The sequence below is a fragment of the Panulirus ornatus genome, chromosome 29, assembly GCF_036320965.1.
Source record: "Panulirus ornatus isolate Po-2019 chromosome 29, ASM3632096v1, whole genome shotgun sequence".
In the NCBI taxonomy this organism is placed as follows: Eukaryota; Metazoa; Arthropoda; class Malacostraca; order Decapoda; family Palinuridae; genus Panulirus; species Panulirus ornatus.
Window position 1 is genome coordinate 17,947,931 of NC_092252.1, and position 12,545 is coordinate 17,960,475.

The 12,545-nt window shown below is 42.0% G+C and overlaps 2 protein-coding genes across 2 annotated transcripts; both read right to left on the bottom strand.

Annotated features, from left to right (window-relative positions):
• Window positions 1-2,944: 2,944 nt before the first annotated feature.
• On the bottom strand, window positions 2,945-8,448 carry LOC139758203 (vitellin-degrading protease-like). Its single transcript, XM_071679445.1, has 3 exons — window positions 8,401-8,448; window positions 3,303-3,492; window positions 2,945-3,156 (listed from the first exon to the last, which is right to left on the bottom strand). Exons 1-3 carry the CDS (start codon window positions 8,446-8,448, stop codon window positions 2,945-2,947), a joined length of 450 nt encoding a protein of 149 aa, XP_071535546.1.
• On the bottom strand, window positions 8,106-10,286 carry LOC139757971 (zinc metalloproteinase nas-14-like). The gene has a single exon (XM_071678906.1). It carries the CDS (start codon window positions 10,256-10,258, stop codon window positions 9,014-9,016), a length of 1,245 nt encoding a protein of 414 aa, XP_071535007.1. The 5' UTR covers window positions 10,259-10,286; the 3' UTR covers window positions 8,106-9,013.
• Between the last annotated feature and the right edge of the window lie 2,259 nt (window positions 10,287-12,545).

The following is a 12,545-nucleotide window of genomic DNA, read 5'->3' on the forward strand; positions in this document are numbered from 1 at the left end:
ATATTATATATTATATATTATATATTATATTATATAATATATATATTATACCTGGGGATAGGGGAGAAAGAATACTTCCCACGTATTCCCTGCGTGTCGTAGAAGGCGACTAAAAGGGGAGGGAGCGGGGGGCTGGAAATCCTCCCCTCTCGTTTTTTTTTTTTAATTTTCCAAAAGAAGGAACAGAGAATTGGGCCAGGTGAGGGTATTCCCTCAAGGCCCAGCCCTCTGTTCTTAACGCTACCTCGCTAATGCGGGAAATGGCGAATAGTTTGAAAGAAAGAAAAAAGAAATATATATATATATATATATGCCTTTAATAAGGCGTGCTATGATGACCATGCCTTTTTATAAGGTGTGGTATGATAGCCTTGCATTTGATAAGGACTGGCTTATGCAAAAAAGAAAAAGTCATCTCGACTTCCCTGACGTAATGAGAAAAGCACTACAATATTTCTAGAGGTGGAGGGGATGGGAGATAAGTACACAGACCCAAACACAAATTCTCTTGAACCCCAAATTCAAAATGTTCATGCTGGAGTTCCCGAAGTCAGTAAACTCAACTCCTTATGCCACATTGATTATATCAGATGAACTATAATCAAAAGCTGGGATTAACAGAGAGATCATCGTTAAAATGAATGAATGTATTTGAGAAAAAGGAAAATGGAAAATTCATGTGGTTGTATTTAGACGTTTTATTCTACCAACAGCGCCAAGAATCGTTTTCGTACTAGGCTATTACGAGAGAAAGAGGAGAGAGAGAGAGAGAGAGAGAGAGAGAGAGAGAGAGAGAGAGAGAGAGAGAGAGAGAGAGAGAGAGAGAGAGAGAGAGAGAGAGAGAGAGAGAGAGAGAGAGAGAGAGAGAGAGAGAGTGATATAGAACTTGGATGAGCTTGATTATAAGCAAGTCTTTGTTAACATGACATTTAGAACGTTACTGTGGCGCGTTTGTCTTACATCATTATGTTGGCGTCTGACTAATGTTCTTTGTATGACTATGGTCGACATTCATATTGTTTTCATCAGATCTTTTAAGCCTTAGAAGAAGAACAAAAAAATCTATGAATATATTATGCAGAAATTCATATACTTACTCTCTTTGCCTCATCTTAATTTTTCAGCGGGAGTTTTGTAGTTTGATGTTAAGAAAAAAAAAGAAAAAAGAAACAGGTTCCACAAAATGATGATCAAACTTAAGACGTAAATATCAGAGAGAGAGAGAGAGAGAGAGAGAGAGAGAGAGAGAGAGAGAGAGAGAGAGAGAGAGAGAGAGAGAGAGAGAGAGAGAGAGAGAGAGAGAGAGAGAGAGAGAGAGCACTGTTTTTTTGTTGTTTTCTTGTCGACCTTCCCAGTAAACAGTGGACAACAAGCCGGTCTCTCCCTCCCTCCCCCAAGCACCGACACTCGGGCCATTAAAGAGATGCGTCTTCAAGGACGACTTTCACAAGTCTTTCCTGCAAATTTTGAGAAGCATTTCGTCCTCGCACGAGATGTGTTGGAGACAAACTATTTTCATTTTTTTGTTTTTAAGTCTTGGAGTTACTCTTAATGAGATGTCAACAGAAGATGCATTGCCGCTGGCAGGAGGAAAGTGTCTCGGTGGAATAAATAGTGAGAGATATATTCTTTTTTATTCTCATTTCTATCACCTAATGGCTTTTATATGATGAAATGTGACCCACAAAACCACGGAGGCTCCAAACTTAGCATCCACTTTTGGCAAACGTGGAGAATTTGTGCAGTGTTGGAGTGTGCTGTGACCTATTGCGTCTTTCCCCACCTCTCTCTCTCTCTCTCTCTCTCTCTCTCTCTCTCTCTCTCTCTCTCTCTCTCTCTCTCTCTTCATCACCCTTCTTCCCTTCCTTCTGCGACGCGGAGGCAGAGTGTTGAGGCCATGGGAGACATGGGCAACCCCAGTGCCTGAATTACACAGATGGGGAGGGAGGTCTACGCTCGTGGGACCTTATCTATGCAACACGGGAAGTGTGGGAGGGGGGGAGGGAGGAGGGGGGGTCGATACGCGTTAGGGTCCCATCTTTCTGCAACACCGGAAGTGTGGGGGGGGGGGTCCTACTAGTTAGGCCCCCATCTTTCAAACTCTCTCGGTTATCACATAACTTTTTGATTTTTCATATTTTCGTTTGTATTCACAATTTCTCAATTCATTTCAGTCATACTGATGCTAGAGAAGAACTTCTCTACACTTTTCCTTACATTAGGGTCTTAATCTAGAAGCCTGTAGGCTCTGTTCAAATCTCTCCATCATATCGCTCATTCTGTGTCAGGTAAATCTATGGACGGCTGTGGTCTTGCGGTTAGCGTTGCTGACCGGGACGCATTCATGGGTCGACCCGCAAAGGCTCGAATTCTGGTCGCGGCAGTGGGTCCGCAGGCACTCCATCTGTTCATCTTTCAATGTGAGACTAACTGATGAATTGAGTAACCGACATAGGTTAGAATATATATATATATATATATATATATATATATATATATATATATATATATATATATATATATATATATATATATATATATATATATATATACATATATATATATATATATATATATATATATATATATATATATATATATATATATATATATATATATATATATATATATATATATATATATATATATATATATATATATATATATATATACATATATATATATATATATATATATATATATATATATATATATATATATATATATATATATATATATATATATATATATATATATATATATATATATATATATTCCTATGAGTCCACGGGGAAAATGAAACACGAAAAGTTTTCAAGTGCACTTTCGTGTAATAATCACATCATCAGGGGAGACACAAGAGAGGAATATAACAGTCAGTTGATATACATTGAAGAGACGAAGCTAGGACGCCAAATGGCGTAGACTTGAACGGACATATATATCACTGTATGATGGACAGTATCCATTCGTTATACCTGGCAATATTGGTGTAGACGCCTGGGTAGCCAGGTCTAGCACACCAGGTTCCAAAGCTAACCACACCCGCCAAGTGCCACGACCCGTCCGTCTGGACAAGTAAGGGGCCTCCGGAGTCCCCTTCGCAGGCGTCTCTCTGGACCGTCCCACCACACAACATGCCCTCCGTCAGTAGGTCTTGGTACACATGACACGAACTCGAATTTAGGAGTGTGATATTGATCTCCCTCAAGGTTTTGGCCGGAGGGCCTCCCTCAGCCACATACCCCCAGCCCACCACCGTCACTGTAGTGCCTGGCGGCGACACACCAGATGGTAGACACACACTGGAGACACGGTCTTGCTGAAGGTAACATCACATAGTAGGGTGACAATGGCCAGATCAGCGTCAAATTCGGATACCACTCCAAAGCCTTCATGAACGGTGATGGAGGCCACGGGTATATCCTGGCCATCATCGCGTGTGTGGCCTCCCACCACCGCCACGCCAAGCCAAGGCAAGAGGGACCAGACCTAAGGGATGTTTTTTTTTTTTTTTTTTTTTTTTATACTTTGTCGCTGTCTCCCGCGTTTGCGAGGTAGCGCAAGGAAACAGACGAAAGAAATGGCCCAACCCCCCCCCCCCCCCATACACATGTACATACACACGTCCACACACGCAAATATACATACCTACACAGCTTTCCATGGTTTACCCCAGACGCTTCACATGCCTTGATTCAATCCACTGACAGCACGTTAACCCCTGTATACCACATCGCTCCAATTCACTCTATTCCTTGCCCTCCTTTCACCCTCCTGCATGCTCAGGCCCCGATCACACAAAATCTTTTTCACTCCATCTTTCCACCTCCAATTTGGTCTCCCTCTTCTCCTCGTTCCCTCCACCTCCGACATATATATCCTCTTGGTCAATCTTTCCTCACTCATTCTCTCCATGTGCACAAACCATTTCAAAACACCCTCTTCTGCTCTCTCAACCACGCTCTTTTTATTTCCACACATCTCTCTTACCCTTACGTTACTTACTCGATCAAACCACCTCACACCACACATTGTCCTCAAACATCTCATTTCCAGCACATCCATCCTCCTGCGCACAACTCTATCCATAGCCCACGCCTCGCAACCATACAACATTGTTGGAACCACTATTCCTTCAAACATACCCATTTTTGCTTTCCGAGATAATGTTCTCGACTTCCACACATTTTTCAAGGCTCCCAAAATTTTCGCCCCCTCCCCCACCCTATGATCCACTTCCGCTTCCATGGTTCCATCCGCTGACAGATCCACTCCCAGATATCTAAAACACTTCACTTCCTCCAGTTTTTCTCCATTCAAACTCACCTCCCAATTGACTTGACCCTCAACCCTACTGTACCTAATAACCTTGCTCTTATTCACATTTACTCTTAACTTTCTTCTTCCACACACTTTACCAAACTCAGTCACCAGCTTCTGCAGTTTCTCACATGAATCAGCCACCAGCGCTGTATCATCAGCGAACAACAACTGACTCACTTCCCAAGCTCTCTCATCCCCAACAGACTTCATACTTGCCCCTCTTTCCAGGACTCTTGCATTTACCTCCCTAACAACCCCATCCATAAACAAATTAAACAACCATGGAGACATCACACACCCCTGCCGCAAACCTACATTCACTGAGAACCAATCACTTTCCTCTCTTCCTACACGTACACATGCCTTACATCCTCGATAAAAACTTTTCACTGCTTCTAACAACTTGCCTCCCACACCATATATTCTTAATACCTTCCACAGAGCATCTCTATCAACTCTATCATATGCCTTCTCCAGATCCATAAATGCTACATACAAATCCATTTGCTTTTCTAAGTATTTCTCACATACATTCTTCAAAGCAAACACCTGATCCACACATCCTCTACCACTTCTGAAACCGCACTGCTCTTCCCCAATCTGATGCTCTGTACATGCCTTCACCCTCTCAATCAATACCCTCCCATATAATTTACCAGGAATACTCAACAAACTTATACCTAAGGGATGTATATATATATATATATATATATATATATATATATATATATATATATATATATATATATATATATATATATTTGTCCCGGGGGGGGGAGGGGAGAGGTAGGTCTCCGAAAACAATGGATTTCACCCATAAAGCGAGGTGTATAGAGATGCCAATTATGGAGTCTTATAAAAATGGTATCATGTTACGCAAATGAATAAGATGAAAAGAAGCGTAATGAAAGCAGAAAAAGGAGGATAAAGTTCCGGTTATGAAAAGCGTAATGACAACGATGGAGATTATGAGCAACATTCTAATGAAGGTTATTCGACAGAAGACTTTTAGTAAAACTGACAGAATTGACAGATATGTACTTTCTGTAGGATATGAAGAGGATGGATTGTGTAAAGGTATGTGGAAATGATCTTACTCGGTCGATAGGTTTAAATCCAGGTAAGTCGCTTGGAACAGATAAGGAATATAGACGCCAATTTCTTTGTGGGTAAAACCATAGGTATGGGTGGGTGTTGTACCAGAATCACACACGATAACTTGTACAGACTTTCAAAAATAAAGGAAATCAGTTATCTGTCTCAAATGATCGTTCAGTATCATAACATCTGTTGTAGGGTTGTAGGATTGTTGACATAGGAAGTGACATGCATTTTTTTCGTAGTTAGGAAGTTGTACCCCAAATAAGCCTAAACACAGAAATGATAAAAACTTGGCTTCAACTTCACGACTGATATCATTCACACCTTCTTAACTATGCGATATGTGTGCTGGTCTTCCTCTCTGAAGAATCTGTATATCTTACAACTTCTACCACAGATGTTATCTGCTTGTAATAATAACTGGACTATTAAAGTCTACAGTTATTCTATATCCCTCTACTGATTATGCTACACGCAATGTCATTGATAGGCTTAATTGCTAAAACTAAGAACTTTGATTTGTCCCTAGGCAATTTTAAAGCCCATCCTAACTTTAACTAAATCATCATGAGACAATTGACAAAACACGAAAACGTAAATTGGTTCCTGACATCCCTAGCTACCCTGGTCAAACCCCGGCACCTTAACCCCCCACCCCAACTTTATCACTCTCCGTTTTACCGGTTGATGTCGGTCAGGTCAGCGTGTCGTCTAGTTTGGTAGACGCTGGACGATGCTTGTTATGACACTGAGATTCAAATAGCTTTATGAAGTACTGGCGACTGATGTGAGGTGGCTTGTCTCCACGAAACATGTGCCACATGTATAGAAACATTCCATGTTGAATGAGATTATAGGAACTCCTACTGAAGTGCGATTTCACCATCATATATATATATATATATATATATATATATATATATACGAACAAAGAGCATAGGGACGCGCACCTTCATAGAGCATACAAACCTCCAACAGCCAGGATCGAACCCGGGACCCCTGTGCAACAAGCGGAAATGCTACCGCTAGGCTATGGGACTGGCTAATCAGGCTAATAGGATCTGATAGGCTAGTGACACGTTTCCCCTGTCCTGAAAAGGTGAGCTTGGTAACTTGAGGCAATAGGTCTACATCCTGTTGGCTGGTTATCAAAGAGCTGTATGGCGGTCGTTCTGTTTGTCTGGATGTTGATTGCAAGTGCTTTCTCTCTAATGCGACGATGCCTCAGATCATTCGGTTAAAGTGTCCCGTGCTTTCTGTAGATCTTTCTCGTCCACACTAGATATGAATTATAAATATTTTTCTTTTTTTGAATTCCATTTTGACCGGTGTAGACCCCGTTGCTTATAGATGTGACGAAGTGGATTCTATTACATGTAATCGAATAGTCATATCCCTCCCTATAGGGGCGACCGTAGCCTAGCCGTCATGTTCCCAAATGACACGCAAAAGGTCCTGGGTTCTAAACGTGGCTGTTGGAGGGTATTACGTGTTTTATGAAAGTGCGCATTGCGCCAATCCACAGGCACTTCACCATGGCCCATGCACACATTGAATATCCTTACAAACCAATCAACAACACAGTCGCCCCCTTTCTTAACAATTCCACTGCAATACCACCCAAACCCGCCCTCTTGCCGGATTTCATCTTCCGCAAAGCTTTCACTACCTCTTCCCATTTCACCAAACAATTCTCCCTAACCCTTTCACTTTGCACACTGTGTGGATGTGACAAAAATGAGGAGATTGAGTGTAGAATGGCAGTGAGGAGAGCGAGCGAAGAATGGAAGGTATTCAGGGAAGCAGTGATGGCATGTGCAAAAGATGCATGTGGCATGCGAAAAGTGGGAGGTAGGTAGTTTGAAAGGTTAGTGAGTGGTGGGACGAAGAAATAAAGTTGCTTGTGAAAAAAAAAGCGTTTGGTAGATGTATAAGAAAAAGCTGAAGCAGAGTAAGAAAAAGGTGCATGGGTTGAAAAAGAGGGCAAATGAGAGTTGGGGTGAGAGAGTATCATTAAAATTTGGGAGAAGGAAAATATGTTTTGGAAGGCGGTAAATAATGTGCGTAAGATAAGAGGACAATTCGGAACATCGTTGAAGCGGGAAAAAGGTAAGTGATATCAAATAGTGATCGAGTGAGGAGATGAAGTGAGTATTTTGAAGGCTTGTTAAATTTGTATGATGATACAGTGTGTAGGTCTGGATGGTGTGCGAAGTGAGAGTCAGAGAGAGTGGTTTGGTGAAAAGATAAGAGGCGGTGAAAGCCTTGCGGAAGATGAAATGATGCAAGGCGGCGGAATTGGATGGTACTGACGTTGACTTTATTAATAAAAGGGGTGACTTTGTTGTTTATTGGCTGTTAAGGATATCATTATATGTATGGATCATGGTGAGGTGCATGAGAATTGGAGGAATGCAATAGTATAAAGGCACATCTTTTACCTTTATCCTGGGCTTTGACCAACATTTGAGCTTTGAAAATGGTCACGTATCGAATTCCCAAAAAGTCTGCCAGTCATTATATTTAGCACAAATCTGACATTAAGACTTGACCATTCAGATGTTCAGGGTGTGTGAAGGACAGTCGTAGTATAGTTTTGCAATCTTACCTCAAAGGGAACAAACACAAGAACAACTAAGGTTTTTTTTTTATGGAGAGGATTAGAAACATTAGTTCGATTAATAGAATAGAAAAAGGGATATTGAAGATATAAGGAATTCGGTCACACGTTAATCGTGCACATTAACCGTGCACATTGGCTAACGACAAGCTTTCATGTCTCCACCATTTGAGGAAGCGTCCTCCATGGGTGTTTGGGAGCCATCCACAACTTCTGTTTGCCACACTGCAACTTAACCAGATCGTCACCGTGATAATCTGGTCCCACGTGCTTGTGAGTCATCCGTATGTTATTGACTTTCTCATCCGTCAAGTAATAGACTTTGGAACGATGCTCTGCTTTACAGGTCATACGTGACGCAACGAAGAATTCTTTGTTGGTGCACTTGACACTGATAGCATCAGGATCTTTTTCCCTGACCTTGACAAGGGAGCCGTCCGTTACTAACTTGTCAAATTTTTCTTGACGGAGAGATCCGGATGATATACCATTGGTGGTGTCTTTGAGGTGCTTAGGAACCTTGACCGTACAAACGCCCTTCATCAACCAAAATGGTCTGACGCTCATGGCGGGGGCAGTTGACTTTAGCTACAAACATAGCAGGTTCCTGTGGCTTTCTCGATCTCATCTCCCAGCCGTTGTGGTCTATGAGATCTATCAACTTCTCTTCAGTGACAGGGACACTCTTCCCAGTAGCTTCAGCCACCATGGTGCACTCAGACTTCTCCTTCTCAAGATCAGTCTTTTTGCTATTTGGTTTAAGAGAGTCTTCTGTCATCTTTGCAAGAGACATGCTTAATTTTTCGTTCTCTTGGCGAATTGAATTCATCTCTTCGATTAGCTTCTCTTGCACCTCTCGAAGGTCTGAGATTTCGCGGCGAAGGCTTTTAATTTGTTCGATAGGATGTCTATACTTTTCGTAGAATTCTGATCGACTTACTTTCGTGTCTAAAAGCATTCGAAGTATCAAGTTCTCATGGCGAGATTGTCGATCTCTTGACGGTTAGATTCATTGACCTTTTTAAGTTCCATGATCCAAAGAATCAAAGAATCATGTTCTGTCGCTGGCTTTTCGATTCTAGATATGGTGGCCTGGTAATTTCTTTCTTCCTCCTTATCTTTAACAGGATCACTGGGTTTGTTGACTGAAGAAATCTCGTCCCCAGGGGCTGGAGTTGTCTGATTGACCGAAGTATTTCGTTTTGTCATTTTGTCACTCCATTGTTGCACGGTACTGGAGATGTTGGGTGCCGGTGCCATATAAGCAGCGTAGAATTCCTCATACGGCACAGCATCAGGGATGTCATCACCCAGGTAGTGATCCCAACACTCATACAGACGATTGATGGAGGCAATATCCGAACGCGATGGCTCATCATCTTGTCCCACAAAGCCTGCATGAGGCTTTAAGATAGTCATTGTGGGACCTTTGCCATTTGAGAAACCATTTATAGGATAGTGCATTAAGCTGTTGTAGTCATAAGGAATGCCAACAGTTATTAAGTGTGCATTTTTACCCTTCATCTTCTTGAAATTACGAAGATGTTTTGGGTCGATGTTTTCCACATGAATTTTGACGTACTCATCCCTGTCAGATCTGGTTTGCTGGTGAGGAAAGCCTATGGTGTGCATGAGCTCATGGAAAATGACTCCCTTTTTCTTGAAACAACGCTTATGGAAGTTGGCCATTTGACTAGATCGCTTTCCTTTCCTATAGCCAGTAACAGCACTACAAGCCATCAGCTTATTCGTCACTCGGACATAGTAAGTACTGGCATCAGTGGCGTTCACAAACTTTAAACAAGTTGCTTTATTGAAAGTGTCCATCGTCTCGTACACTTTAGGCCGGTACTCTTGGGGGAAGTGCACATCAAAGCCGATGGGAATAGTATTGTTTGGCCATCGTTTACTTAAGATTCTAGCCATTGGTCTCCTTACCGGATCTTCAGCTTCATCGAACGCGTCGCCATGAAAATCCCAGTGTAGGAAGGGAACCTCACCCACGATATGGGTCTCGCTAGCCTCAGGGACCGAGGTCTCTGAGCGGCCTGCCGTCCGTGGCAAGGAGGAGCTTGTTGTCGGACGCTCCACCATGGACGATTGCTGGTCGGCAGACTTCGCGGATAGGGACACCTTGGCCCAGTTGCCGCCCACGGCGCACATGCAACTGAGAAAGCACACCGAAAGGTATATTGCTACTTTATAGCTCATGTTTTGGAGCACTACCGTAAGTAGTATTTTTTTTTGTTGCAGAATCAAATCGAAAAGACATATGGCCTCTTAAGTATGAACTGTCTGTGCTGATGGGTGAGGTTTGTGGAGGCTGGGGTGTCTGATGGGGCTAGGATGTTGTGTAGTAACTAAGGTGTCAGGTAGTAAGTAGTTGGGATGAAAGCCAGGGTGTAGGATAGCAGCTGGGGTGTGTATTTGCTGTTGAGATGGGGTTTGTGTAGACAAGTTGCTTGGGTGTCGCGTATTGTTTGGGGATGACCAGTAGTACTTGGGGGTGGCAAAAGTTGGTTTTGGAGGCAGGGTGTTTAACAGCAACTAAGGTGTCGGACAGTAGTAAATAGGTTGTCTGTCAGTAGTTGGGATAGGGCTAGGGTGTCGGACAGTAGTAAATAGGTTGTCTGTCAGTAGTTGGGATAGGACTAGGGCGTCGGACAGTAGTAAATAGATCGTCTGTCAGTAGTTAAGATGGGGCTGGGGTGTCGGACAGTAATAGATAGGTCGTCTGTCAGTAGTTGGGAATGGGCTAGGGTGTCGGACAGTAGTAGATAGGTCGTGTGTCAGTAGTTGGGATGGGGCGAGGGTGTCGGACAGTAGTAGATAGGTCGTGTGTCAGTAGTTGGGATGGGGCTAGGGTGTCGGACAATAGTAGATAGGTCGTCTGTCAGAATTTGAGATGGGGCTGGGGTGTCGGACAGTAGTATATAGGTCGTCTCTCAGTAGTTGAGATGGGATTAAGATGTCGGACAGTAGTAGATAGGTCGTCTCTCAGTAGTTGAGATGGGACTAAGATGTCGGACAGTAGTAGATAGGTCGTCTATCCGTAGTTGGGATGGGGCGAGGGTGTCGGACAGTAGTAGATAGGTCGTGTGTCAGTGGGTGTGATGGGGCTAGGGTGTCGGACAGTAGCAGATCGGTCGTGTGTCAGTAGTTGAGTTGGGATGACTGGCTATAACTGGGGTGCTGGGCATCTTCATTATGCACTTGATAAATACAAATATATCACATCCTCAGCATAAGACTCTTCTTCACCATTCATAAACGCATCTTCACTACCACTTTATATATATATATATATATATATATATATATATATATATATATATATATATATATATATATATATATATATATATATATATATATATATATATATATATATATATATATATATATATATATATATTTTTTTTTTATTTTTTTTATTTCATACTATTCGCTATTTCCCGCATTAGCGAGGTAGCGTTAAGAACAGAGGACTGAGCCTTTGAGGGAACATCCTCACTTGGCCCCCTTCTCTGTTCCTTCTTTTGGAAAATGAAAAACGAGAGGGGAGGATTTCCAGCCCCCCCCCTCCCTTCCCTTTTAGTCGCCTTCAACGACGCGCAGGGAATACGTGGGAAGTATTCTTTCTCCCCTATCCCTAGGGATATACATATATATATATATATATATATATATATATATATATATATATATATATATATATATATATATATATATATATATATATATATATATGTATATATATTTATTTATTCATCTATTTTGTTTCGTCGCTGTCTCCCGCGTTAACGAGGTAGCGCAAGGAAACTGACGAAAAGAATGGCCCAACCCACCCACATACACATGTATATACATACACGTCCACACACAGCACACATACAAACCTATACATCTCAATTTATACATATATACACACACACAGACTTATACATATATACCCATGTACATAATTCATACTGTCTGCCTTTATTCATTCCATCGCCACCTCGCCACACATGGAATAACAACACCCTCCCCCCTCAAGTGTGCGAGGTAGCTCTAGAAAAAGACAACAAAGGCCCCATTCGTTCACACTCTAGCTGTCATGTAATAATGCACCGAAACCACAGCTCCCTTTCCACATCCAGACCCCACAGAAATTTCCATGGTTTACCCCAGACGCTTCACATGCCCTGGTTCAATCCACTGACAGCACGTCGACCTCGGTATACCACATCATTCCAATTCACTCTATTCCTTGTACGCCTTTCACATAATGTAATAAGTTAATATAACAGAAATTTTTAATGAATCTGGTGTTTTTGATATAACAGAACTTTTCTCTCCCCTTCCTAGAGCGCCACCCTCCTCTTAACCTAACCTAGTCTAGGAAATTGTCCCGCTCACTGTTTCCTGTAGAATTACCATGGCAGTACACTCCCTTGGTGGTATCCGGTCCCATTGTTTTTTTTTTTTTTTCATTTTTCTTCCTGTTGGCTATTGT